The sequence below is a fragment of the Rosa chinensis genome, chromosome 5 (assembly GCF_002994745.2).
Source record: "Rosa chinensis cultivar Old Blush chromosome 5, RchiOBHm-V2, whole genome shotgun sequence".
Classification (NCBI taxonomy): domain Eukaryota; kingdom Viridiplantae; phylum Streptophyta; class Magnoliopsida; order Rosales; family Rosaceae; genus Rosa; species Rosa chinensis.
Genome location: NC_037092.1, coordinates 13,098,451 through 13,125,390, shown reverse-complemented (window position 1 = coordinate 13,125,390; position 26,940 = coordinate 13,098,451). Strand labels below are relative to the sequence as shown.

At 46.2% G+C, this 26,940-nt stretch overlaps 2 protein-coding genes across 2 annotated transcripts; both read right to left on the bottom strand.

Moving 5' to 3' along the window:
- Positions 1 to 489: 489 nt before the first annotated feature.
- LOC112203191 (alpha-glucosidase) lies at positions 490 to 25,970 on the bottom strand. The gene is made up of 6 exons (XM_024344189.2): positions 25,726 to 25,970; positions 24,758 to 25,419; positions 24,133 to 24,363; positions 23,279 to 23,925; positions 22,613 to 23,170; positions 490 to 988 (listed from the first exon to the last, which is right to left on the bottom strand). The coding sequence occupies exons 1-6, from the start codon at positions 25,968 to 25,970 to the stop codon at positions 644 to 646; spliced, it is 2,688 nt and encodes an 895-aa protein (XP_024199957.1). The 3' UTR covers positions 490 to 643.
- Positions 12,993 to 20,016, bottom strand: LOC112201655 (alpha-glucosidase). Its single transcript, XM_024342567.2, has 5 exons — positions 19,656 to 20,016; positions 16,006 to 16,667; positions 15,016 to 15,246; positions 14,153 to 14,799; positions 12,993 to 14,016 (listed from the first exon to the last, which is right to left on the bottom strand). The coding sequence occupies exons 1-5, from the start codon at positions 19,892 to 19,894 to the stop codon at positions 13,111 to 13,113; spliced, it is 2,685 nt and encodes an 894-aa protein (XP_024198335.1). The 5' UTR covers positions 19,895 to 20,016; the 3' UTR covers positions 12,993 to 13,110.
- Positions 25,971 to 26,940: the final 970 nt, after the last annotated feature.

Sequence of the window (26,940 nt, the reverse complement as noted above, 5' to 3'; positions counted from 1 at the left end):
GGTCTCGGCTTTCTGTTGCCGAGACAAGCCGAAGGCGAGGTCCAAGCAACCGGCGACGGGGTGGTGCTAGAGAGAGAGAGAGAGAGAGAGAGAGAGAGAGAGAGAGAGAGAGAGAGAGAGAGAGAGAGAGAGAGAGAGAGAGAGAGAGAGAGAGAGAGGACACAGAGTGGCAGTGACTGTAATTCATTAATTAGGCTGAGGGCAAAATGGTCATTTTTAGTTAAATTGTTTAAGTGGGAACAAAAATCTGTTGCTGACGTAAGTGAGATAATTTTTGTTCATTTTAGTGTTTTTGGTCAAGGACCCTAATTTTAATTCTGAGTGGGCAACACTTCATGTACAGTTCTTGAAATTTTCCGGTCTTTTTTTCTTGTCTGTTTTTGAAAGGGCCAGTTGCAGTCTTTAATTTGGGTTTAGTCCTGCCCGGCAATAAGAGGAAGGATTGACTTGCTATAAATATACAAATAATACGAGTAAATAAGCAAAATAAGGTGTATAAATAAAACGTTGTAGAAGTTGCAAATTATCTCTTGCCATCTGTTCCAAAACCCCCCTTTTATTCAGAGAAAATTACAACTGATGATAAATATGTTTTGGAACCTAAAAAAATACTTGAGCAGTAGTGTAAGTAACTGCTTTCTAGCTAGAGTGTTTTCTCCAGTATCTGATTCGGCTTCATCTCCAACTCAAACTCCTTTCCTATAGGAAGGGATACACTGGACTCTACCTTGACAAAACGCTCATAACTGTGAAAGTTGGCCTTAACATTTGTGTTTTCTTTCAACTTTGCTCCTTTAGTAATTCTCAATGTATACCCATCTGTTGCATTAACTTTGTCCAACCCAAGGACGGTAATTTTATCAATGATCCAACCTTGGCTTAATGCAAATTCTCCATTTTCGACCTTTGAGCTCAAAACTAGACTTCCATTTTGTGCTAGTGCAGAACGAAACCTCACGAAACTCCACTTCCCTCCCTCTCCTCCCATTTCGACTTCCATTTTGGCCAACTTTCAAAATGGTGGTTTTTGAAACGGTCGAAACGTTAAGGCCAACTTTAAGGCCTTAGCTCGTCGAAACGTGTCATCAGCGTGGCCACTTGGTTTTGGGCCTCCGCCTTCTCCTTGCGTTCCTGCTCGCGCTCTCTGTTTGCTTTGTGGAGGTCCGCCAGCGCCAGTTCATACAAGGCGGTGAGGTCCTGACCTGGGGGACGGCTGCTGCTTGGATTTGTTTCACCGCCTGGGTTGACCGGGGTGTTGAATAGTGCGCGGTTGATGCTTACCGCTGGGCGGGCGGGTTGGGGAACGGCGGACTGGTCTGCCTGCTCCCCGATATTTCCCCCGCTACCGTTAGTCATGGTAACTGTGATGGGATGACCTTCTGTTCAAGGATTCCCACAGACGGCGCCAATGTTAATGTTTAAAAGTCTAGCGGTAGCTGGACCTTAGTTAACGCTGATCCGGCAGGCGGATCGATACCTTTGTTGTGAGTGGTTCCCGTTACCTGTCAAATAAAATACAATGGGCGTCAGAGGGAGACCGCGCCGGGCGGTCTTCAACTCTCCGATGCCTAAGTTAGTCAATGTATTTATGTTGACAAAGTGATAGTAGGTAAGTATTGAATGCGTAATAAATGAGGAGAGAGGAGAGGACCTTTTATAGGTGAGGAAGAGGATGATCTTCTCCTTGTTTTCGATGTGGGACTGATGGTGCTTCAGTTCCCAGTTTCAGTAGCTTCTGATGCCATCTTGACACGGCGCGTGGCGGCGCGTCGGCGGTGCTTTGGGGTTGATCCGGGGCTCAGGCGGTAACCCGGCTAACTGTCTTTACGCCAGTCACCCATATGGTGGGCGTTGGTACCCCTGGTGGTACCATGAGCGTGGCTCATTATAGCTAATTATGCTTGCAAATGGACATGCATGTACAAGTCCCCCAAATCCCCAGTCAAGGAGGGCAATCTTGGTTGGGGAGTTGATCGGCGGTTTGAAGCGTTTCTCCCGCTAGACTTTGCAGAAGCATAATTAGCGTCAGTGCGTTGTCAACCATGGATTTACTGAGCAAACGCTTTGTGCCCTTTCGGGTGGGCCCCTGCTAGGCCCCCCAGGGAGTCCCCCACTCCCCGGCTAAGATGGACCTCCGGATGGTCGTTGTTATTGTTTGTTGAGGGGGAGCTGCACGGAGCAGCGCTGCACGGAGCAGAGGGTGTTGGGTTGCGAGCCCAATCTTAGCACCCAGGTGACGGGGGTCAACGTACCTGATCAGGGCTGTCGTAGACTGTTGACTAGTCCCCGTGTCCCGTAGGGACATTCTGACCGTAACTCCGCGTGGCGGCGTTGTCAGAGAGGCGTGGCCTCGGGATCCGCCGCTGGCGGAAGTCCCCCCGCTAGATGTAGCAGGAAGCAGCGTCAAGTAGACGTGCTTGGTATTTTATTGAGCGGTGTTGCGCTGAATAAAGTACGCAGCTTGTCAGATGAGAAATGGGGTCAGCCAGCGGTGCGCTGTGTAGCGGAGGACGCCCCGTTTACCAAATGAGGAGAGAAGCTCCGCCGGCGGGGTTTCGCTCAGCGGAGACTCCGTCACTTGGAAGATGACAAGTGAGGATCCGCTGGCGGGGTTTCGCTCAGCGGAGACTCCGTCACTTGGGAGATGTAAGTGAGGATCCGCTGGCGGGGTTTCGCTCAGCGGAGACTCCGTCACTTGGGAGATGTAAGTGAGGATCCGCTGGCGGGGTTTCGCTCAGCGGAGGCTCCGTCACTAGGGAGATGACAAGTGAGGATCCGCTGGCGGGGTTTCGCTCAGCGGAGACTTGCCATGGTTGGGGGGTTTACTTGTCAGGTGGTGACTTCCCTTGGAAGCCAAAGAATGATGACGGTGGACACGTGGCTAACTCTGAGAGGGTTAGCGTCTGGAGGCTTGCCTCCTAAGCCTAGCCGTCTTCTCGTCATTAATGCGAGTAATGATGGATCTCGTAACCGAGGCGACGCCTCGGTTAATCCAGGGAGTTAATGAAGACGTGGGACACGTGTACGGTTGGTACGTGATGTAGTTTTGTAGCGGACGGCTCAGGATTATTTGATGTTGACATAAAAAGGGGGGAACTGAGCGAGTTTCGACATTTCTGGAAAATCTTCAAATCTGAGTTGCCTGCTTCGAGCCTTGTTCGCCTGCGAATTGCGAAGGAGATCCCCGGGTTTGCGTGGAGTAGTCGGACTGGAGAGGACGAAATCTGTTAGTGAAGACGAACTGCATTCCAAAGTCTTCGACGTGAGGTTGGTATTTCGGATCCTCTTCCTGTTTCATTGAATCTGCAATGGTGGTTTCTGGGTTTTGGTATTTCTGTTAATGGTATGATATTGCTTCTGTGCTGTTTTCGGAGGGTGTAGGGAGAGATTTGAGGGAGGTTATGGTGTTTGACAGAAAGTTGGGGTTTTGGGTTTTGCTAGACGGTCTAATCTGGGTTGAGCGTGCGGTTGTTTTTGTTTTGGTATTTTTGTGGGTAGTTGTTCTTGGCATCTTTGGCTATATCTGATGTGAGAGTAGGTTAGATCTGTATTTGTGCTAACTGATGTGGGTTTTAGGGTTTGGGATGGCCAACATCATAGATATTTCGAGCAGTGAGGATTCCGGGTCTGACGTGTCGTTCAGCGTGGCGGATATGACCTTTATTGACTCGTTGCGTCCGTCTGCCCATGCAGGAACCTCACTGCCAGAACCGCTTGAAGTTGAGCCACTTCGGACCATCCCCTGGGAAATAGCTATGGATCGTGGTTCGCGTCCAGAGAGCTCTAGGGCGGGTGAGTTGGCTAGGCGCGACGAGCGCTTGGCGAGCAATAGTGCTGCTAGCGGCTCCGCTGGCGAAGGGGAAGCGCCGGGTCAAAATGTCGAGTCGGCGTGGTACCTCTCAGATGGCACCGCCGTCGACGAGGCAGGTGGGCGGATGGATGCCGCCGCTGTTAACCGGATGAAGCGGACGTTCCGGTTGCCGGGCTCGGTGAAGCTGCGCCCCCCGACAGCGGATGAGAAGGCCTCGATGCTCCCAGCGGGATGTGCTGCCGTGCACGAGGCCATATTCCGCCAAGGAGTGACATTCCCGCTAGTGCCCAATCTCCAAATTCTTGTGTGCGAGTTTGGTCTTGCCTTTGGGCAGATCTGTCCCAACATGTGGCGGTTGCTGTTGGCGATGAACTCCCTGTGGCGCTTGTGGGGGTGCGAGGGGCCTACCGTGGCGGAAGTGCTTCACTTCTACGAGCTAGTGTATGTGAAGCGCCGAGGTTGCAGAGGGTGCGTGAACCTGAGCCGCCGCCAGGGAGCGCCCAAGTTGATTGAGAATCTAAGGGACTCAATGTCCTACTGGCGGGGGACCTTCTGCGTCGCCACAGATGGCTGGGAGTACCATACTAGGTCGAATGTGGAGGGGCCGACGTTTAAGACTAAGTCGGAATTCCAGCCCATCCGAGGTTGGCAACTGGCTTCCGCTAAAACTAACTGGCGGTTTAAAACTTTTGCAAACCTGCGGTTTTTGCTAATGATTATTGTGTTTGTGCAGCGGGACTAAGGTATATTCTGACGCGCGAAGAGGAGTGTCGCGTGGCGAGGATCCGCGGCTGCTGGCGGAACCGCAATTTGCTTGACTTCCGTCTTCTGACCGGTTGGGAATTGCTAGTCGACCTGGGGCTAACTCCCTCTATTGGTGAGAGCCACTCCGCCACACCTCATTTTTTTGTTTGTTTTTTTTTTTTTAAATCCGGACTGACGGGTGTTTGTGTTTTTCTTTTCAGAAACCCCGCTCGGTAATAAATCTAGTCGCGACGCTTTCGAAAAAGCAATGGATCGTGCCGAGATAGAAAATTTTCTGGAGGCTATGTATGCCGAGGGGTTGGCGGCCCAGCAGACGGTGGTGAACCCGGAGACGCTGGTGCTGAGCCAGTCTGAGGTTGCGGTGGAGCTGCCGATGCCGCACCACTCCCATCTGGGTGAGGATGGCCTGCCGGTAGTGCAGGCGGACACCCAAGTGGGTGGCGGGGAGAGGGGGAATGTTGGTACAAGGCCGCGGGAGCGGATGCCTACCACCCGGCGCGGTCCTCAAAAGAAGACGGTGCAGCCGACGGGGACCGCCACCGAGTCCCGGGGTGAGCCGCCGGTGCGGGTGACGAGGACCGCTGCTGGGACACAACGGGCGGTGGAGAAAAAACGCCGGCAGCCTGACTCCCCCGTCGAGGAAGAGGAAGAAGAGGTGGTGATCGGAGTCCGCCAACAAAAGAAGGCTCGACAAGCTGCGTCGAAGGGTGCAGTGGCGGAGGGGGAGGCAGCAGCCGTCAGTGATCTGGACTCCTTTGCCGAGTATGCGCCATTCATGACAGAAGGGGAGCGGGCATTCCTTTTCCATCTGTGCGAGCGGCTGGGGTTCGGGGGTCTGGCGGGCATATCGCGCCCGACGGCAATTGACCAATCGCCCTTCAGCTCGGCGTTTGGTCAAATATCTGCGGGGTTACATGATATGTTCGAGGCGGCGTCTAAGCAGCCCCGGATTGAGGAAGAGCTCAGGGGGAGATCGGAGGTCTCCAGAGGGAGCTGGCGGAGGCCAAGGAGAGATTGGCGGAGGCCGAGCAGGGGCTGGCCAAGGCGGAGTGTGACTATGCGGACGCCCGCGGCAAGCTTAATGCGGCCATAAGGCGGGACCTGGAGAGGAATGAACGCGTCTCCCAGTTGGAGCAGGAGATCGCATTGCTGCAGGAGCGGATAGCCGCTAAAGATAAGAAGCTCATTATTGTGCAGCGGGAGTCTGCCGCCAGACTGGGTGAGATGCAGCGGCTGGACGGGGAGGTCAACCGCCTGAAAAATGAACAGAGTTCTTCTGCAGCCGCCGCCGTTGAAGCGTTCAAGATGTCGGCGGAGTATAAAAAGACATTGACCGAAGCGGCGAAGTCTGGGGCCCGGGCAAATATAGACATGTTGACGCGGAAGGGCGCCATTGACTTTGTAAAGGCGTCACAGCCCGACGTGCCGGTGGTCGAGGGTGTCCCGCCGGAGACAGAAGTCGTGCCTCCCACTGCGGCAGGTACCCATTCGGGCAGCGGGGAAAGTGGCTCCCATCCGCCGGAAAGGTCCCGGCAGACTCCCCAGCAGACCCCGTCGGAGGTGTCACGTGCCGGATTTCTGGAGGCACACACCCGGGCGGATGGTACAATGGAGACTCCCAGTCCGACAGCTCGAGGGTCCGATCAGGCGAGCCGATCGGTCGTGCCGCCGCCAGTTGAAGCCGGAGAAGCCGAAGACAACCGCTGAAGCCAGCTGAGACTTCCATAGGTTTTTTTTTTTTTTTTGTAATAATGAACTATTTTGGGTGGGGAGTCCCAGCCCTAAAATGAAATTTCAGAGTTTGACGTTTGTCATGATGTGTTTGTACCGCTAGAGTTTTGACGTAGAGATTTTTCTTTTGCCAAGCAATGAAACATTAAAGGAATTAAAATTGGTCCAAGTGCACCACGTAGCGGACGTGGTCCGCTGACGATTCCTGGCGTTGCCAGTTGCCCTCAGTGCTAGACTTGGTAACAATGGTTTGAATAATTCCTCGTTTCATTGATAGCTGACTGATCAGCGTTTACAAAAGAGGGGTAGTACCCGTTGGGTAGCTTCCCTTAGCTAAATATTGAACAAAAATTTAGCTAAGTCAAGATGCTCTTGGGTAGCGGCATGACTATTTGTAATAATACCGAAGGTGTTCGATATTCCAAGGGTGGGTCGTTGTGACGCCGTCCTTGTCCATTAAGTAGAAGGTGCCTGGGCTAACGACTTCCACAATTTTGTATGGACCTTCCCAAGTTGGGCGAAGCTTTGTTGGCGGTGGAATGACTTCCTTCATTACCCAGTCCCCCAGTTGGAGGTTCCGGGCCTTGACTCTGGCGTTGTAGAAACGCGATACCCGCTGCTTGTTTTGCAGGTTGCATAGGTGGGCCCTGTGTCGCTTTTCCTCCAGGAGGTCCTTGTCCAGGTTGATGCCGTCAGTGTTGGTCTCTGGGCGGTAGCCCTCGACTCTGGCGGTAGGTTGAGAGACCTCAATGGGCAAGACAGCCTCCGTTCCGAACATCATGCAGAAGGGAGTTTCACCTGTTGCGGAAGTTGGGGTTGTTCTGATGGCCCATAGAACTTCCGGGAGTTTCTCCGCCCATAGACCCTTTGCTTTGTCGAGTTTCTTCTTCAGCAGCCTTTTGATTATCTTGTTTGCTGCTTCGACCTGACCGTTGGTCTGGGGGTGGGCGACAGATGCAAAACTCATCTTAGTACCCAAGTTGGCGGTGAAAGAGATGAGCTCCTTGTTGTTGAATTGTGTGCCATTGTCGGTGATTATCGTGTGTGGGACACCGTAACGGCAGTAGATGTTCTTCCAGAGGAAGTGAATTACCTTGGCGGTAGTTATTGCTGTTAGTGGTTCCGCCTCTATCCACTTGCTGTCGTAGTCGATAGCCACTATAATGTACTTGAACTGGCCCATGGCGGTTTGAAATTTTCCCATCAGATCCAGGCCCCAAGTTGAGTGGATCCATGGGGCGACGATGACCGACAGTGGTTCCGCCGGTGCATGCGGGATGTCAGCAAATTGTTGGCACTTGTGGCATGATCTTGCTACGTGGCGGGCATCGTCGCCGAGAGTAGGCCAAAAATAGCCTTGTCGCATTGTGCGATTGGCTAAGGATCTGGCGCCTGAATGGTTTCCGCATTCTCCGCTATGAATTGCTGCCAGAACGACCTTTCCCTCCTCTGGGGTTAGGCAGCGGAGGTTGGGATGGGTGAATCCCTGGCGGTACAGCTTGCCGTTCTGGATGTTGTAGCGGGTTGCCCTCCGCTGGAGTTGTCGCGCCTTAACTTTGTCGTCCGGCAATGTGCCGTTGCGCTTGTACTCAATGACTTCGTCCATCCAGCTGGTATTGACCTCAATGTTGAAGATCTCCGCCAGGGTTTTTGTGATACTTGGCCTGTCAAGACATTCCACTCTTGTGTCCGCTGGACTCTGATGTGGCTGGGCGGTTGCTAGCCTTGCCAGTGAATCAGCCTTGGCGTTCTTTTCCCTGGGGATTTGTGTGATGTTATGAAATTTGAATTTCTTGAGGAGTGTCTTAACGTACCCCAAGTATGCCGCTAACTGTTGGTCCTTGGCCTGGAAGCTGTCATTGACCTGATTAACGACCAACTGGGAATCACTAAAGATGTTGACGCTGTCAGCCCCTGAATCGATGGCGAGGAGTAGGCCGGCAATGAGTGCTTCGTATTCCACCATGTTGTTGGAGGCTTTGAAGTTGAATTTTAGTGCGTATTCCACATTCAGCCCCCCAGGGCCTGTGAGGATGACTCCTGCGCCGCTGGCCTTGGCGCTGGCGGAGCCGTCCACATGCAGGTTCCAATCTGATTGTAGGGGAGCTGGCTCCTTAGCGGTGACCATTTCCGTCCCGGGCTCATTCTCCGTGCTGGGACTGGGCTGGCGCTCAGTGAGCTCGGCGATGAAGTCCGCTACCGCCTGACCCTTCATGGCGGTTCTTGGCTTGTAGTCTATGTCAAATTCACTGAGCTCGATGGCCCACTTGCTGAGGCGCCCTGAATGTTCAGGGTTCTGCATCACCTGTCTCAGTGGTTGATTGGTCAGCACGTGGATTGTGTGCGCTTGAAAATACTGGCGGAGGCGCCTGGCGGCAACGATGAGTGCAAGAGCTAGCTGCTCTAAGGGTGGATACCTTGTTTCTGCCCCGTTCATGCCCCTGCCGGCGTAGAAAACTGGGAGCTCGTCCTGTCCCTCCCGCCGGACAATGGCGCAACTCACCGCTGATACCGATACCGCTAGGTATATGAACAGTGTCTCTCCTTGCACAGGGATAGAGAGTAGTGGGACTGCCGCCAGATAATCCTTCAAGCCCCGAAACGCCGCCTGACACTCTGGGTTCCAGTTGATGACTTTCTTGTGAGTTGTTTTGAGGAGTTTGAAAAATGGGGCACACCTGTCAGTGAGCCTGGAGATGAATCGAGAGAGGGCGGTTAACTTGCCTTGGAGGCATTGGACGTGTACCTTATACTCAGGGTCTGCCAGGTCGAGTATGGCCTGCACCTTGTCCGGGTTAGCCTCGATGCCTCGTTCACTGACGATATAACCCAGAAATTTGCTGGCGGTGACGCCAAAGAAGCATTTTTCTGGGTTGAGGCGCATGCCGTAGGCCAGGAGGATGGTAACTATGATCTTGAGGTTTGCCACGTGTCCGCTGGCCTTTATACTCTTGACCAACATGTCGTCCACGTAGACCTCGATTATCTTGCCCAAATGTTCAGCGAACATAGCATTCATCAGCCGCTGATAAGTTGCTCCGGCGTTCTTCAGACCGAAAGGCATAACATTGTAGCAGTAGAGGCCCTTGTCGGTGGTGAAGGTGGTACACTCCTGATCGCTGGGATGCATCTTGATCTGATTGTAGCCGGAGAAAGCGTCCATCATGCTGAGGAGTTCATGCCCGGCGGTTGCGTCAACCAGCTGATCAATGCGTGGGAGAGGGAAACTGTCCTTTGGGCACGCCTTGTTGAGATTTTTGAAGTCGACACACATCCGCCACTTGCCGCTAGGCTTCTTGACCATGACCAGGTTGGAGATCCATTGGGGATAGATTACCTGGCGGATGAATCCAATGCCCTGGAGTTTGGCGACCTCTTCTCCTATGGCGCGGTATTTCTCCTCGTCGAAGGCCCTTCGCCTCTGCTTGATGGGATGGAAGGATGGCTTAATGGTTAGTTTGTGTGTGATGATTTCGGGAGAGATACCTGGCATGTCCGCATATGACCATGCGAAAACGGCGGCGTTGTCCCGCAGGAATTGAGTGAGTTCTGCGGCTACTTCTGGGTCTAGCTGAGCTCCTATGCGGACTGTCCGCTCTGGGTGCTCGTCAGAGATGCTGATGACCTTCAACGATGTTTCAGGATTGACCGGTTCCTTTCTTACGTATTTCTCCTCCTCATCCCTAGGATCCTCGAAGATATTTGGTGGCGGTGCCTGATTTCCTACCGTTAGGATTTCGTGGCGGCGGGTTGACCGCGCAATGGTGGTAGAGTAGCATTCTCGTGCCAGTTGCTGACTTCCCCTGACACAGCCTGTGCCGTTGGGTGTGGGGAACTTCATGAGAAGCATGTATCCGGCGATGATGCATTTGAGCTTGTTGAGTGCCGGCCGTCCTATGATGGCGTTATACGAACTGAAACAGTCCACAATTATAAATTCGGTATGTACCTCCGCCATACATGGACTGGAGCCGATGGTTAACCGCATGTAGTCAGAGCCCAGCGGCTGAGTGATATCGCCGGAGAAGCTAAGCAACGGCTCATGGTCTTGTAGTAGTTTCTTGTTCCGCTTAAGGTTGTTGTAACAACCGCTGAATATGACATTGACAGCAGATCCGCTATCCACCAAGATTCTTCCTACTGACCATCTGTCGAGAATGGCATCGATCAGGAATGGGTCGTCATGGGGTAGATGTACTCCTCGCTCCTCCTCCTCTGAGAAGGTGATGGGCTCCCAACCAGACTTTGGGAGTTTGGTGGATCTCTCGTAGCGGATGTTACAGACTTCCTTTGGGTGATTGGCGCGTGCGTAACGCTTTCTTGCCCTGTGAGACATGTTGGTGATTGGAGCCCCGCCGTCGATGGTGTTGATGCGGCCCAGTGGCTCAATGTTGGCAATCACAGGTGGCGGTTGGCGCACCTTGAATTGATCCATCTTGCCGTCCCGGTATAGGGTCTCAATGGTTGTTTTGAGAGCGTTGCAACTGTTGGTATTGTGACCGCTGTCCTCGTGGTATTTGCACCACATGCCGGTGTTTCTTGGCTTACCCTTTTTGGGGAATCTCGGCGAGGGTGGCGGTGGTATCTGATCCTTGCACTGATTGTAAATCTCCTCGTACGAGGCTGTGAGGACGGTGAACACTGCATACCGCTGAGAGGATTCCGTCTGCTTGTTGCGATTGTCCCCCTGGGATTGGCGGTTGCCCTTGTAGTGGTTGTCTTTCTGCCTCTTGCTTTGGTAACCGCCCTGCTGCCATTCCCTCTTCTTGTCAGCTGGCGGTGCAGTGGGGGCTTTGCTGGCGGTCTCTTGATGGCTGGAGGAGGGTTGAGATGACTTTGTTGGTGTTGCTGGTGGCGGTGGGGTTTCTCCATATGTGATAAACTCTGCCTGGGCATGAATGACCGCCTCACTCATAAGGTGATCATACGCCGCATTTGGATGATTGTAGTTGAGGTGATATAGGAATGGTCCCTTGAGGAGTCCCTGCTTGAAAGCCGCCGAAGCCATTGTTTTATCGAGATCGCGGCACTGAGATGCTGCCGCTCGCCATCTTGTGACGAATGCCTTCAATGATTCGTCCCCTCCCTGTCTGACGCCAAACAACTGGCTCGTGTTGTGATGACCGGCGGACAACAAGATGAATCGAGAGAGGAAAGCATGAGATAATGCGTGGAATGAGTCGATGGACCCTGGCGGACACTCGAAAAACCAACTCATTGCCTCACTATCCAGCGTTTCGCTGAACAAGTGGCACAGGGTGGCGTCATCAAATCCCTTGTTGTTGGTGACCTTCTTGAACGTGTCCATGTGGACGAAGGGATCGGTCTTACCGCTATAATGTGACATTTTTGGGGTCTTTGCAAACGCTGGTCTGACGGCTTGCAAAATTGTGGCGGTGAATGGGCCTGGCCTGGACGCGAAGAGTGGGTTTGGGGCTGGCGCCGGGGTGCCTGCCTCCGCCAGGATTAATCTCCGTTCTAACTGCTGCATCCTCTCCAAAATTTGGGTGGTTGTGTCGCCAGCGGGGCCCGCTCGGGCGTTCCGCGGAGCGAACCCCCGCCCGGGAATGGGTAGATTACCCTCAGTCCTTGTTCTAGTCCTCGAGTGGTGGGTGCGCAGCGATGACTCCGCCTCCTGCTCCGGCAGTTGTGGGATAGGGGGTGGTCCCATTCCTGCCAGCTCAGGTGGGCTTAGCGGTACCTGCATTTGCACGATGGGTCCTATACCAGCGGTAGGCCGGCTGTGTCTGGTGCTGTGTGACTGCTCACTTCGTGCAGGGTTGGCGTTTGCGTCCAGCGTTCGCCTTAGCTCGTCGAAACGTGTCATCAGCGTGGCCACTTGGTTTTGGGCCTCCGCCTTCTCCTTGCGTTCCTGCTCGCGCTCTCTGTTTGCTTTGTGGAGGTCCGCCAGCGCCAGTTCATACAAGGCGGTGAGGTCCTGACCTGGGGGACGGCTGCTGCTTGGATTTGTTTCACCGCCTGGGTTGACCGGGGTGTTGAATAGTGCGCGGTTGATGCTTACCGCTGGGCGGGCGGGTTGGGGAACGGCGGACTGGTCTGCCTGCTCCCCGATATTTCCCCCGCTACCGTTAGTCATGGTAACTGTGATGGGATGACCTTCTGTTCAAGGATTCCCACAGACGGCGCCAATGTTAATGTTTAAAAGTCTAGCGGTAGCTGGACCTTAGTTAACGCTGATCCGGCAGGCGGATCGATACCTTTGTTGTGAGTGGTTCCCGTTACCTGTCAAATAAAATACAATGGGCGTCAGAGGGAGACCGCGCCGGGCGGTCTTCAACTCTCCGATGCCTAAGTTAGTCAATGTATTTATGTTGACAAAGTGATAGTAGGTAAGTATTGAATGCGTAATAAATGAGGAGAGAGGAGAGGACCTTTTATAGGTGAGGAAGAGGATGATCTTCTCCTTGTTTTCGATGTGGGACTGATGGTGCTTCAGTTCCCAGTTTCAGTAGCTTCTGATGCCATCTTGACACGGCGCGTGGCGGCGCGTCGGCGGTGCTTTGGGGTTGATCCGGGGCTCAGGCGGTAACCCGGCTAACTGTCTTTACGCCAGTCACCCATATGGTGGGCGTTGGTACCCCTGGTGGTACCATGAGCGTGGCTCATTATAGCTAATTATGCTTGCAAATGGACATGCATGTACAGGTGTATAAACAACACGTTGTAAAAGTTGCAAATTATCTCTTGCCATTTATTACAAAACCTTCTTTTATTCAGAGAAAGTTACAAATTTTGGAACCTAAAAAATACTAAGAGTAGTTGCATAAGTAACTGCTCTCTAGCTAGTGTGTTTTCGCCAGTATCTGATTCGGCTTCAGCTCCAAATCAAACTCCTTTCCTATAGGAAGGGATACACTGGACTCTACCTTGACAAAACGCTCATAACTGTGAAAGTTGGCCTTAACATGTGTGTTTCCTTTCAACTCTGCTCCTTTAGTAATGCTCAATGTATACCCATCTGTTCCATTAACTTTGTCCCACCCAAGGACGGTAATTTTATCAATGATCCAACCTTGGCTTAATGCAAATTTTCCATTTTCGACCTTTGAGCTCAAAACTAGACTTCCATTTTGTGCTAGTGCAGAACGAAACCTCACGAAACTCCACTTCCCTCCCTCTCCTCCCATTTTGACTTCCTCTCCATCATCCAAGAACACTTCTCCAGTGCTCTCTCCGCTAACACTAATGACCACCAAGAGTTCGAATGCAGTCTTCCGAGCTGCTTGTGTTGTCAAGGCCTCTCCTTGCAAGGCCAATATGTTTCCTTCATGGACATGTACATTGATATGATCAGGCGGTGCATCCAACGTAACATACTCTCCGGAGTCCACACTCACTGATCTGGAGTAGTTGAAGAGATCAAACCAGTTTCCAGCAGGAAAATATGCATTAACTGAATTTGCTCCTTCCTGCAACACAGGTGACACCATCACACATTTGCCAATCAAGAACTGTGAATTGATGCCGTATGTATTGGTATCTTCAGGAAACGAGAAGAAAAGGGGCCTTGCAATGGGGGTCCCTTTTTTGTGTGCCTGATACATTGATGTGTAGAACAAGGGGAGCAACCGGTAACGGAGGCCTAGCACCTTCCTTGCTGATGCAGCAACTGAATCCCAAAGATAGAGTTCTTGGCGGATCGTAAACTTATCTGAATGGTCTCGTGAAAACGGGTAAAAGGCCCCTAGCTACACACACAGATAAATTAGTTAGTAATATTGGATATGCAAAACTGAAGTGCTAACATTTCAAGTTTAGGTAAATCAAGACAATGTGGTAAAACTTTTGCGTTAGTGTTCAAACTAAAGGCTCATGCTCAGTTACCTGAATCCATCGCCGGCAGAGTTCTTCAGTAGTATTCAAAGAGAAACCACATATATCAGCTCCAACCATCGGAACTCCGAAGAGTCCAAAATTCAAAATGCCTGGAATTGTGTATGCCAAGTCACTCCATCTTGCTGCATTGTCTCCAGTCCAGTGTGCTGTGTACTTACCAGAGCTTACAAAGGTTGATCTAGCAAGTATAAATGGTCTCTTACCAGTAACATTGATCAACCCCTGGTGTGTTGCTTTAGATTCCAAGAACCCATATAGGTTATGAACATTATACTCTGTTATATTACCGAAGTGTAGAGCTGATGCCGGAACAGTCTTACTAATGATCGGACGCTGGACTCCGGAATCATTGATTTTGTAAGGTGGATCATCAAGTGTGGACTTCGGAGTGGGAGGAGATGTTATAAAATTGGATACCTCATTCATATCAAGCCAGAGACCATCAAAAGCTAGTTGGTCTTGAAATAGTTTGATCTCATTAGCCCAAAATTGTTCACTTTGTGGATGTACAAAATCAGGATAGTAAACATCACCAGGCCATACATTTCCCTGGTAAGGAATGCCATCACGTTTTATGTATATATCTGCTTCCTTCCCTCTGATGTAAGTTCCATAGCTCTCATTTATACTAATACCTATAAAAGTCGAACCATATGGCATAGAGAGATTTAGCAGTATCATTCGGTGCAACTAATGCTCTGTTGCCTCAAATCCTAATCCTAATGGTTCAGATTGAAAGTCTAATAAAATAACATACCATATTATAGTATTAAACTGTCTTGACAAAAAAACAAATTCACAAGCGGATGCAAGGAAAAATAAAAATGTGTTTAATGTCTAATGCGACGTACCAGGGTCCAAGATGAGCACATATTTCTGGCCATTTTGGTGAAGGGTGTTTGTAAAGTTCTGCATCTTGTCCAATGGAAAGTTGATGGGATCAAGGGTGAAATCCTTGTAAGCATCCATGTAGTCAATGTCTGTCCACATAACTTCAAGAGGGATGCTAGCATTTGCATAACCAGCAACCACCCCCTCAATATCAGCAACATTCTTGTAACCATATCTACACTGGTGGAATCCTGGTATAATATTGAAACAAACGGCAAGTAATTTACCCCTTGGTATCAACTATCCTCAACTTCATTTGAGTAATGCTCTGAGAAATGACATGCGCTTGCCATGTTACGCAAAGAGAAACCGTCATTTCATTTGTATTTATATCCAAGAGTGTCCATTCAAGCAATACTAAGCATATAGAAAAATGTCATATGCATTCTCAAATAAGAACCAAAGTGAGAACTTTCTCCCATAAAAAAAAAATAATAATAATAAAAAATTGTCTGAGATCATGATTTTCATACAAAATTGTAAACTATAACACATGATTTTTTAACCAAAATAGCATATTCTTTTTTTCTCACAAAATCTTCTCACCCATAAGTCACGATTTTTATGTACGTTTACAATTGAGGGAACTCAAAAACGATCGATTTTTTATATGAATTTCCAAAGAAAAAAAAAATGAGAAAATTATTTTTTAAATCGGGTCAAGATTTTTGCAGCCCATTACTTGAAATAGTTCTTAAAAATCATGTTTTATGGCTAAGGTGACTGAGTTATAATCTTTCTGTGTCGCACATTATGACACCAATGTTTCACATCATACAGGTAAATATTTTTGGCTCGGTCAGCATCACTCTTTTATTGTATACACTGTTGCTTTGTGTGACTAGACAAAACTAATTTTTTTTTTTTTTTTGAGGAAATAGACAAAACTAATATGACCCCATAATGAAATTTAAAAATTACCAAGGTAGAATTTTGAATTCACTACTTACCAAAAGACCAGTAGGGCATGGGGGCAGGTCGGCCAATGAGCTCCGTGTACTGCTCCATCACCAATTCGGGCGTCGGACCCGAGAAGAAATACAAGTCCACAACTCCACCAATCACCTTATAAGTAACCCTGTCACCTTCGTAGTTTACATCCATGCCATTACTATTCAACAGCAACACTCCATGAGTGGTTCCCGGGGTAACTTTTCCGTCACTGGACGGTGACCTCACGTCCATGTAAAACGGGTGGGACCCATAGAGGTTGAGGTCGAGGTTGGCGCTGGCAATGTCGGCAGTCCAGAGAGTCAGGGTCTGATTGGGTTGGAGCTTGAAGGAGGGTTTGGTGTGTTCACCGAGGCCGTACAAGGAGGACCGGGTTTCCGGGAGAGAGGAGGAAAGCTGGATGTATTGGTCCTTGAAGACGAGGATGGAGGAAGGGTTGGAGGGGTTTGGGGTGGTGTCGAATACGACGTCGTTGGAGGAACGGCGGGTGACGGTGAAGCCGAATGGGGTGGTGTAGTGGAGTGTGAAAATGAGGTCGCTTTCGGGAATGGAATGGTGGAATGTTTGTGGAGTCTGGCGTGGGAGAAGGTCTTGTGGGATTTCCCATCTTTGGTTATTGGAGTCCGTTATTCGAATTCTTAGTCTTTCTTTGGTTTCATAGCTGTTCATTATAATACATGTCGGTGAGTACGAGTGCTGACGAACTTAATTCCAAATATTAATAGTAACATAATACTATTATATGTCAGATATTTAAATCTTTAATATATTTAAATATTTAACATAGAATTACTTGTCAAATTATATATATATATATATATGAAAAATTCTACAATGTGTTAACATATGACATGCATACAATTGCCTTAAAAGTGGTAAAATGAGTCTTCAAAATAGTAATATTAGTCCTCAAAGTAGTAACATGAGTCTTTAAAGTGGTAAATTTTCTTAGTTACCACATGAGTTCTCAAAATAGTAATATTAGTCCTCAAAGTGGTAATATAAGTCCTTAAAGTGGTAAATTTTCTTAGTTTACCCTATGAGTCCTGAAAATAGTAATATTAGTCCTCAAAGTGATAACATGAGTTCTTAGAGAGCTAAAAATAGTTAACATACCCATATATATATATATATATATAGCAATATAGCAATACAATAATGTTAAAAAGAACTATTTCATACAACGTTTATCGATGAGTAACTTACATACAACACTTGAACAGAGACTAGACTGAACATTATTTGACATGTAATATTAGCGGCTCATAATAATTGGTACAATAAATTTTTATTCTCACTTACCCTGTTTCAAGCAAAATGACAGTTTTACTCTTGACATAATTAACAAACTATATTTTATGCCACTCAGACCCTGTTTCAAGCAAAATGACAGTTTTACTCTTGACATAATTAACAAACTATATTTTATGCCACTCAGACTCTCTCTCTCTCTCTCTCTCTCTCTCTCTCTCTCTCTCTCTCTCTCTCTCTCTCTCTCTCTCTCTCTCTCTCTCTCTCTCTCTCTCTCTCTCTCTCTCTCCCTCCCTCGCTCCCTCCCTCCCCCATTGAGCCAGACTCCCTCACCGATCCCGACTCCTCCAGCCTCTACTTCTCCGCTGGCCACAGCGCCGAATTCGAAGTTGACGACTTCTCCGCCGCGGCGATTCATCAAACACCTCGAACTACAGGTCCACTAGTAGCATCCCAGAGCTCGATCTCATCCCCTCTGATGCGGTGATTGACCTCCGCAACATCGCCGAGTAGATGATCGTCGTCGGGTACTTGAGGGAGTGCATCCAGGTCTACGGCAGCGTAAATCAATTCTTTGGGTGCCCAATCAATTTCTCTCTTTGGTTCTTTTCTTTTCTTTTGTTGGTAAAATGGAGGTAGAAGGCCCAGAAGCAAAGAAAAATGAAAAGAAAAAAAAATTATATTGGGGCAATAGAACTCCATTAAAGGTCTATTGAGGGCAATAAACGTTTTGAATTGATGTAATCTCCTCTTTTTTTCTTTTTTTTTTTCTTTAATCAAAGTTTTATTTATTTAAATTTAGGGAGATTAATTCTCATTCCGGCGACTGAAAGTTCTATTGGGAGGCAATAGATGTTTTGAATTGATGTAATTTTTTTTTTCTTTAATCAAAGTTTATTTGTCTAAATTTAGGGAGATTAGTTCCCATTACAGTGATCGAAAGTTTTATTGAGGGGCAATAGACGTTTATTGGGGAGCAATAGAGGTTTATTGCCCTTCTATTGGGGCAATATAGGTTTATTGGGGGGCAATAAAGGTATATTGGGGGACAATAAACCTTTCCGGGGACTTATGAGATCTCCGACAACCTCTTTGAGGACATCCGGTGAGGGTTTTAGAGAAGTTCACTAGTGGCGGGCGGTGACCGGAATCCGGTGAATGTTGGCCAGAATCCGACGGTCAGTGACGGGACTCCGGTGAAGTCTCCTATGGTTTCTCTCTCTTCTATTTTCTCTCTCTCTCTCTCTCTAACAAAGGGGTGAGGGTAAAATAGTCTCAAGAAAAAAAAAAGACTTAATGGGGTATTAGGTAGGGCTGTCAATTTCGACACGACCCGATAACACGACTCAAAACCCGCACGAAATAAAGCGGGTTGAACCCGCACGATTAAAAAGCGGGTCGGCAGCGGGTCAACCCATCATGACCCATTTAATAAACGGGTCGGCCACGGGTCAACCCGCCAACACGAAGTGAACCCGTATAACCCGATTATGCTATACTTCTTCTTGAAATTTTGGACGTTGGGAGTATTTGATCTTAGAATTTGACAATTTAAAATATTTTGTTTCATCATTATTGGATTTAATTATTTATGAATTATATATAATTATTTATATTCTTCGTCTTATGAAATTTTTAATGAATTTAATCAATTTATGCATGTTTTTAGTTAAATGGGTAGCACTGTTAACCCTTAAATGGGTCATTTTGTCCAACACGACACGACCTATTTATTAAATAGGTTAAGCGGGTTGGAAACGGGTAACCCGTTTAATAAATAGGTTGGGTTTGGGTTTAAATTTTCGACACGATTAATAAATGGGTTGGGTTTGGGTTTGTCTCTTGTGACACGACATATACCTTGACCCGACACGAGAAAATACCTCCTTAGAGTGTTTTGGACTTTTGGGTAAAGGGGGAATTAAAAAACTTAATGGGGTAAGTGAGAAAAAAAATCCCTACAAATGAGGTAAATGGACAAAAACCCCAAGTAAAGAGAAAATAATATAGAGTTTATTTACGGTAAACTTCCTTATATTCTAGGACGAAGTTTTCACACTTCTCTTAGAAGTGCGAAAACGTGTCTTAGAAATCGGAATGTTTTTAACATTTATTCTTGGATAAAAAACAATACTAAAATCCCCCCAGCCGCCTGCCATTACTCTAGTCTAGAATACAATCCTATCTTATTATGAACGGCTCAGATGTTTTCCCATCCTAAAGAAGAATAGTTCATATCAAGTCTTCCCCATTCTGTGATCAACCACCAAAAAGAACTATTGATTAAATTTAATCCAGATCAAAAGGTGAACTTTGTGCAATCTCAGAAAGCAACTACGTACATGAAGCTGATTGAGCTAATAAAACTAAGGCTAATGGATGATTCATAGAGGCGTACCTGGCATAAAGCTTGAGATTTGGGATGTCAGGTCCATAGACTGAGGAGCTGTTGATCAGGCCAAGATTAGCCGTCAATGTCTTCCCGGAGGAATCAGAATTGACAGACTCGACTTTGTATCCATACCCAACTGGTTCTTCTGCAACTATACAATCAAGCAGAGACAAGAAGAAGAAGAATGGTAGAAGATGACGAAACAATATTGCTTTTGGTGTATAATTTGATCTGTTTCTTTCCATAGTTGTGGAATTTCTTCTAGTTGGGGTAATGTGATTGAACCCTAAAGCAAGCTTATATACTGGATTTTGGATTAGAAGGAGTTCAAGGATAATAAGATAGAAATGAGAATATATATAGCTTTCATATGTGGTGCCACACACGTGGTTCACAATTTTTAATTTTGACACAAGTCACTGCTTACCTACCACACTACCAGGACCATTCCAAGTCTTAATGTCAAGGACCAAACAACGCAACCAAGAAAACCCTAAAGGGGTTTGAGAGAACGCCGCCCTCATGGGTGGTCGTTTCTGCAATTTTCTCCATCTCCGATGGAGATCAATGTCGGCACATCCCTTGCTGTCGTATACCTCAAGTGCGGTACATACCGTCTCTTCTTTTCTTCCGGTTTGCTTTTCAAAGGAGTGGTCTACGACTCCTCTTGTGGCGGCGGATCGTGATGTGTTCCCTTTCTCTTGGGTCTTTACAATCTGGGATTCAAGGCTACGATCGATTTGGGCAAGTGGTCGGCGATCGTTCGCTGAGACATCGGGTTTGTTGGGTCAGATCAGGATCTGGGATCCAGGGACTATGAAGTCTTCTTGGCATTTTGGTCATGCGGTTGGGTGGTGGGGGCATCTGGCCGCACGCCTCACTTATGAGGATTCCTGTCCAACTTTGCATCAGCATCTCCAGCGGCGGTCCTGGTTGCAATGGATTCTGCGATCGGGATCTTGGGAGACAGAAGTTTGGAGCGCTTGGGTCAACGGATTGCAATGGGTGTCCCCTTCCAAGGTCAGCTTTGCCTTGTCGAAGATGCAGCGGCGCGGCTCAATTGGGCGGCAGTGCAGATCGGAAAGGGTGGCTGGATGTCGGGCTGAAGCATGGGTGCCCAGATCAGTTTCAGATGGGCCTGAGCCTTTGTCAAGTTTGACCCGTCCGATTTGACTTTGGATTTGGGCCGGATTTGGATCCGTATTTGGGACCCGGGTCGCATTCAACTCCGGATCTTGGATCCGAGACATCTGTTTATATTGATCTGGTATTTGTTCTGGTTCTTGGGAGTTCGTTTGTTAATTTTCGAGTTTTTGACACCCTCGGTTACTTTCAAACTCTCGGTGAGCGAATCACCTCTCCTAGGTGATCATATCACCGGTTACGGTTACTCCTATATTTACACTGCTCTCGTGACATATGCAGTGCAGCGATGTCGTCCAACATCAAGTCACATGGTTACCTTTAATTTTAGATGCGTCTGCGCGTCTTGCTATCTTTTATTATTTTCCTACTTCATAGATACGTTTGTGCATCTTGTTATGCTTTATTGTTTTTCTTTCGATGTTTTTGCATCGCTCCATGTACTTCTCAGTTTCACTTAATATAGTTTGTCGTCTTTCCCTTAAAAAAAAAAGTCTTTATGTCAAAATGTCTTGCCTCTTAAGGTAATCCATCATATAAAACTCGTTAATTTTAATTGGTTACCAAAAGAAGAAAGAAAAGTGATCCAAAAGGCTGTGTTCTGTTTCTGATTTACTGTAACCCAGAAATTCAGCTCCTGATGAGTTGCGTGTATCAATCATTGGAGTGAACAGAGCCACAGAGGTGCAATGTAACTGTAGCAAAAAGCCAAAGTGGAGGCATCAAATTTTTGCTGAAAATAATAAAGTAGCATAAGGATATATTGTGTGGATATGGGATATGCTTTGCCCTGTCTCTTTTGGGATTGATCAATCTTGCTTTGGATTTTGGCTTGGAGCAATTTTATCTTTTCCCTTCAATTTTATCTTTTCTCTGCTTTAATTTTTACATTTTGAAAACTAAACTCTGCTTACTGGTACAAAGAAACTTAACCCTACTATTTCTGTTTTGAAAATGGACATAAAGGGTTTTGTTATGTTCGTTCGGCAACCTAGTACCGATTACCGAAGGTGCAAGAAAATTTAGTTGTTCATGCAATTGTTTGGAGGAAGTCACCGATTAATGCTTATACATCCATACTTTTCAATATTCAGCACTTGGTGGTGGGTAGATGGTAGATCTTGGGTGGGAAAGTGCTGATCGTGGGTAGACCCTGGCCTTGCTACAGCATAGGTTCACCCTACAAATTATTCTTTTTGGATTGTTGCCTGTTGAAATTCCCAATAAATGTGTACAATAATTTGGTGAGGCCACCGATCTGACAATACTTTCCGTGAACTTAATGAGTTCGAAAATAGACTATTAACAAGTCACATCCGCGATCTTTAATCTGATTTAGTCCTGCCTGGCATAAGAGGAAGGACTGACTTGCTACAAGCCTACAAATATACAAGTAAATAAGCAAAATAAGGTGTATAAAAAAAATTGTAAAAGTTGCAAATTTTCTCATGCCATTTGTTCCAAAACTTTCTTTTATTCAGGGAAAGTGCAATACAAGAGTACAACTGATCACTAATATGTTTTAGAACCTAAAAACTTGAGTGGTTTTGTAAGCATCTGCTCTCTAGCTAAAGAGTGTTTCCGCCAAGTGTCTGATTCGGCTTCAGCTCCAACTCAAACTCCTTTCCTACAGGAAGCGATACACTGAACTGTGTTGCATTAACTTTGTCCAACCCAAGGACGGTAATTTTATCAATGATCCAACCTCTGGACAAAGCGAATTCTCCATTTTCAACCTTTGAGCTCAAAACTAGACTTCCATTTTGTGCTCGTGCAGAATGAAACCTCACGAAACTCCACTTCCCTCCCTCTCCTCCCATTTCGACTTCCTCTCCATCATCCAAGAACAATTCTCCGGTACACTCATTGCTACTACCAGTGACCACCAAAAGTTCGAATGTAGTGTTTCGGGCTGCTTGTGTTGTCAAGGCCTCTCCTTGCAAGGCCAATATGTTTCCTTCGTGGACATGCACGTTGATGTGATCAGGCGGTGCATCCAACGTAACTTTCTTTCCGGAATCAACACTCACTGATGTGTAGTTGAAGAGATCGAACCAGTTTCCAGCAGGAAAATACGCCTCAACTGAATTTGCTCCTTGCTGCAACACAGGTGATACCATCACGCCTTTACCAATCAGAAACTGTGAACTGATGTCGTATGTATTGGTATCTTCAGGAAATGAGAAGAATACGGGCCTTGCAATTGGGGTCCCGTTCTTGTGTGCTTGATACATTGATGTGTAGAACAAGGGAAGCAACCGGTATCGCAGCCCCAGCACCTTCTTTGCTGATGCTGCCACTGATTCCCAAAGATAGAGCTCTTGCCGGATTGAATTCTTGTCTGAGTGATCTCTTGAAAACGGGTAAAAGGCCCCTAGCTACATATAGGCATGGTTGTCAACGTTTCAAGTTTTAGTTAAATCAAGATAATTTGGTCTAGATTTTGTGGAAGTGTTCAAACTAAAGGCTAGTAATCAGTTAATTACCTGAATCCAACGCCGACAGAGTTCTTCATTAGTATCCCCAGAGAAACCACATATATCAGCTCCAACCATTGGAACTCCAAAGAGTCCAAAATTCAAAATGCCCGGAATTGAGTACGCCAAATCATTCCATTTTGCACCATTGTCTCCGGTCCAGTGTGCTGTGTACTTACCAGAGCTTACAAAAGTCGATCTCGAGAGAACAAACGGTCTTTTACCAGTCAAATTGGTCAAGGCCTTGTTTGTTGCTTTGGCTTGTAACATCCCATATAGGTTATGAACATTATACTCTGTAACATTACCAAAGTGTAGAGCTGATCCTGGAATAGTCCTACTAAGTATCGGACTGTGGCCTCCAGAATTGTTGATTTTGTAAGGTGGATCATCAAGTGTGGAATTCGGAGTGGGATTAGAAGTTTGGAAATTTGATACTTCATTCATATCAATCCAAAGGCCATCAACAGGTAGCTGGTCTAGAAATAGTTTAATCTCATTCTCCCAATATGGTTCACTTTGTGGATGTACAAAATCAGGAAAGTAAACATTGCCGGGCCAAACATTTCCCTGGTAAGGATTGCCATCACGCTTTATGAATATATCTGCTTCCTTCCCTCTAGTGTAGGTTCCATAGCTATCATTGATGCTAATACCTGTAAAAGTGGAACCATGTATATGGCAAAAAGAACTTCAGTATGTAATATATATTGATCATTTGGTGTTACAAGAGTATCTTGCCCTAAACGCTAACCGTTAAAATTGTTAAAATTAATAATCTAATAACATAACATACTATATTATCTAACAAGAGAATTTGCAAAACCTGGACCGCAAGAAAAAGGAACAATGCCACCACATACCGGGATCCAAGATGAGCACGTATTTCTGACCGTTTTGGTGAAGGTTGTTGGTAAAGTTCTTCAACCTGTCTAGTGGAAAGTTGACGGGATCAAGAGTAAAATCTTTGTAAGCATCCATGTAATCAATGTCCGTCCACATAACTTCAAGAGGGATACTAGCATTTGCATAGCCAGCAACCACCCCCTCAAGATCAGAAACATTCTTGTAACCATATCTGCACTGGTGGAATCCTTCAAGAGAGAACACAAAATCAAAGTGAAGCAATTATGTATGAAATAAACAAAAAAATTATCCCCCATCAAACTTGCAGATAAAACATACCTACTAGGACTTTAGTCTCTAGGAGTGATTAATATTCGATTGAAAATGAATAATATTAAGAAAAAAAAAGAAGAAAAGAAAAACAATGATTTGTTTCTCTGTTGTTATTCATTCTTATTACAAATAATGTTAATATAATCAGATTAGTTGATCATGTTATGTGATACGTAGAACTCTATCACATAAATGTCAGAAGTTTGAAGGTTGTTCCTCTATCATTACAAAGAAGAATTAGACTTTGCAATGTAACCATTTGATGATTGAAATTCACACAATAAACCAAAGAAAAAATTTACAACTTACCAAAAGACCAATATGGCATCGGGGCGGGTCGACCAATGAGCTCAGTGTACTGCTCCATCACCAATTCGGGTGTCGGGCCCGAAAAGAAATACAAGTCCACAACTCCGCCAATCACATTATAAGTAACCCTGTCACCGGTGTAATTTACATCCATGCCATTGCTATTCAAAAGCAACACCCCATGAGTGGTTCCCGCGGTAACTTTTCCATCACCCGACGGTGACCTCACGTCCATGTAGAAGGGGTGGGACCCATAGAGATTGAGGTCGGGATTCACGCTGCCAATGTCGGCGGCCCAGAGTGTCAGAGTCTGATTGGCTAGGAGCTTGAAGGTGCTCTTGGTATGCTCTCCGAGACCGTACAGGGAGGACCTGTTGTTAGGGAGAGAGGAGGAGAGCTGGATGTATTGGTCCTTAAAAATGAAGGTGGTGTTGGGGTCGGAGGGGTTTGGGGTGGTGTCGAAAACGGTGTCGTTAGAGGAGCGGCGGGTGATGGTGAAGCCGAACGGGGTGGTGTTGCGGAGGTTGAAAACGAGGTCGTTGTCGGTGACGGAAAAGTTCTGTGAAGTTTGGTTTTGGCGGGGGAGAATGTCTTGTGGCAGCTCCCATCTTTGTTGCGTTGAGTCCGTTATTCGAATTCTTAGACGGTCTTTAGTCTCATAGCTGTTAATATAATATTTGAAATATTAATCATAAGTCATAACATAACATATTATATATCGATAGATAGAATGATAATGAAGAAATTTTCAATATTTTTTTTTATTACAAGATAAATATAGTAATGTTCGTTTCAAAAAAAAATATAGTAATGTTAACCATTTTCATCCATATCATTACATTAATAGACAACATTAACAATATGAATGATTTATAGTAATTGATGTAACATGTATTTCCTCTGACATAATACTGTCAGTGAACAAAATATATATATGTCTAAAAAATTATGGAAGCGTAGGTGCATACCTAACATAGAGGGTGAGATTTGAGATGTCAGGTCCATAAACTGAGGAGCTGTTGATGAGACCAAGGTTAACGGTCAATGTCTTCCCCGAGGGATCAGAATTATTCACAGACTCGACTTTATAACCATACCCAACCAACTCTTGTGCAACAAAGCAATCAAGAGAGAAGAAGACATAGAAGAAGAAGAATGGTAGAAGATGATGGAATGTGGCTTTTGGTGTGTATTTTGATCGGTTTCTTTCCATTTGATCCTGTTGGTGTATTCTGTGATGAGTTTGGATTTTGAATTGGGATGAGTTGAAGGATAATGAGATGGAAATGGGTTTGTATAGCTCTTTGACGTGGTGCCATACAGGTGATTAGCATATGTCATTGCTTAATTACCTCTGGCTCAGGTAAAACATTTTAGATAAAGTCAAATATCTTAGCATTCTCTTATGGAAGGAAGTAAACGTTGTTAATGGTATTAAACTTGTTATCAGAAGAAAAGCGCTTATTTCTTGAGAAAAAAAAGTTTATCTAAAAGCTTGATTGATTCTCTTTGGATAGACGTTGTTAATGGTATTAAACTTGTTATCAAAACGGTGTTCCTGGGAAGGAAATAAACGTTGTTAATGGTATTAAACTTGTTACGAAAATAATTTTTGGATAAACTTTTCTCTTTTGGTAACAAGTTTAATACCATTAGCTAAGTTTGCTTTTTGTTTATGATTTTATTGTTGTTGTAATTGAATCCCAAAAATTTAGCTCTTAAAGAGTTGTGTATGTCAGTAATCAGAGTGGTAATTCTTAGAACTATGAGTGCATGAACAGGGGTGCAGTATAATGGTAGAAAGTGACAGAGTCTAGTCATCGACTTTGCAGGAAATATAATAACAGTAGCATAAGATACATATAAGAGGGATGGATATGAGATAATGCTACCCTCTGGTCTCAAACTCTCATTTGGTTGACTGGAAGGGTACAATGAAAGAAGGAATTGTACTCACTACTCATTTTCTTATCTAGAATGGAATGGAATTGATTTATCATTCCAAGAATTGAGATTAGGAAATGATTTTTTTTTTCTTTACTTTTATTTGAAAAGAAGATCAAAGGATTTCACTCTTACCCCTATGGTGACTCGAATCCATGACATAGATCTTAGGTAATGAGTGCTCTAACCACTGAGCTAACACTACTTCGTCAAGATTAGGAAATGATATGAAAGAATCG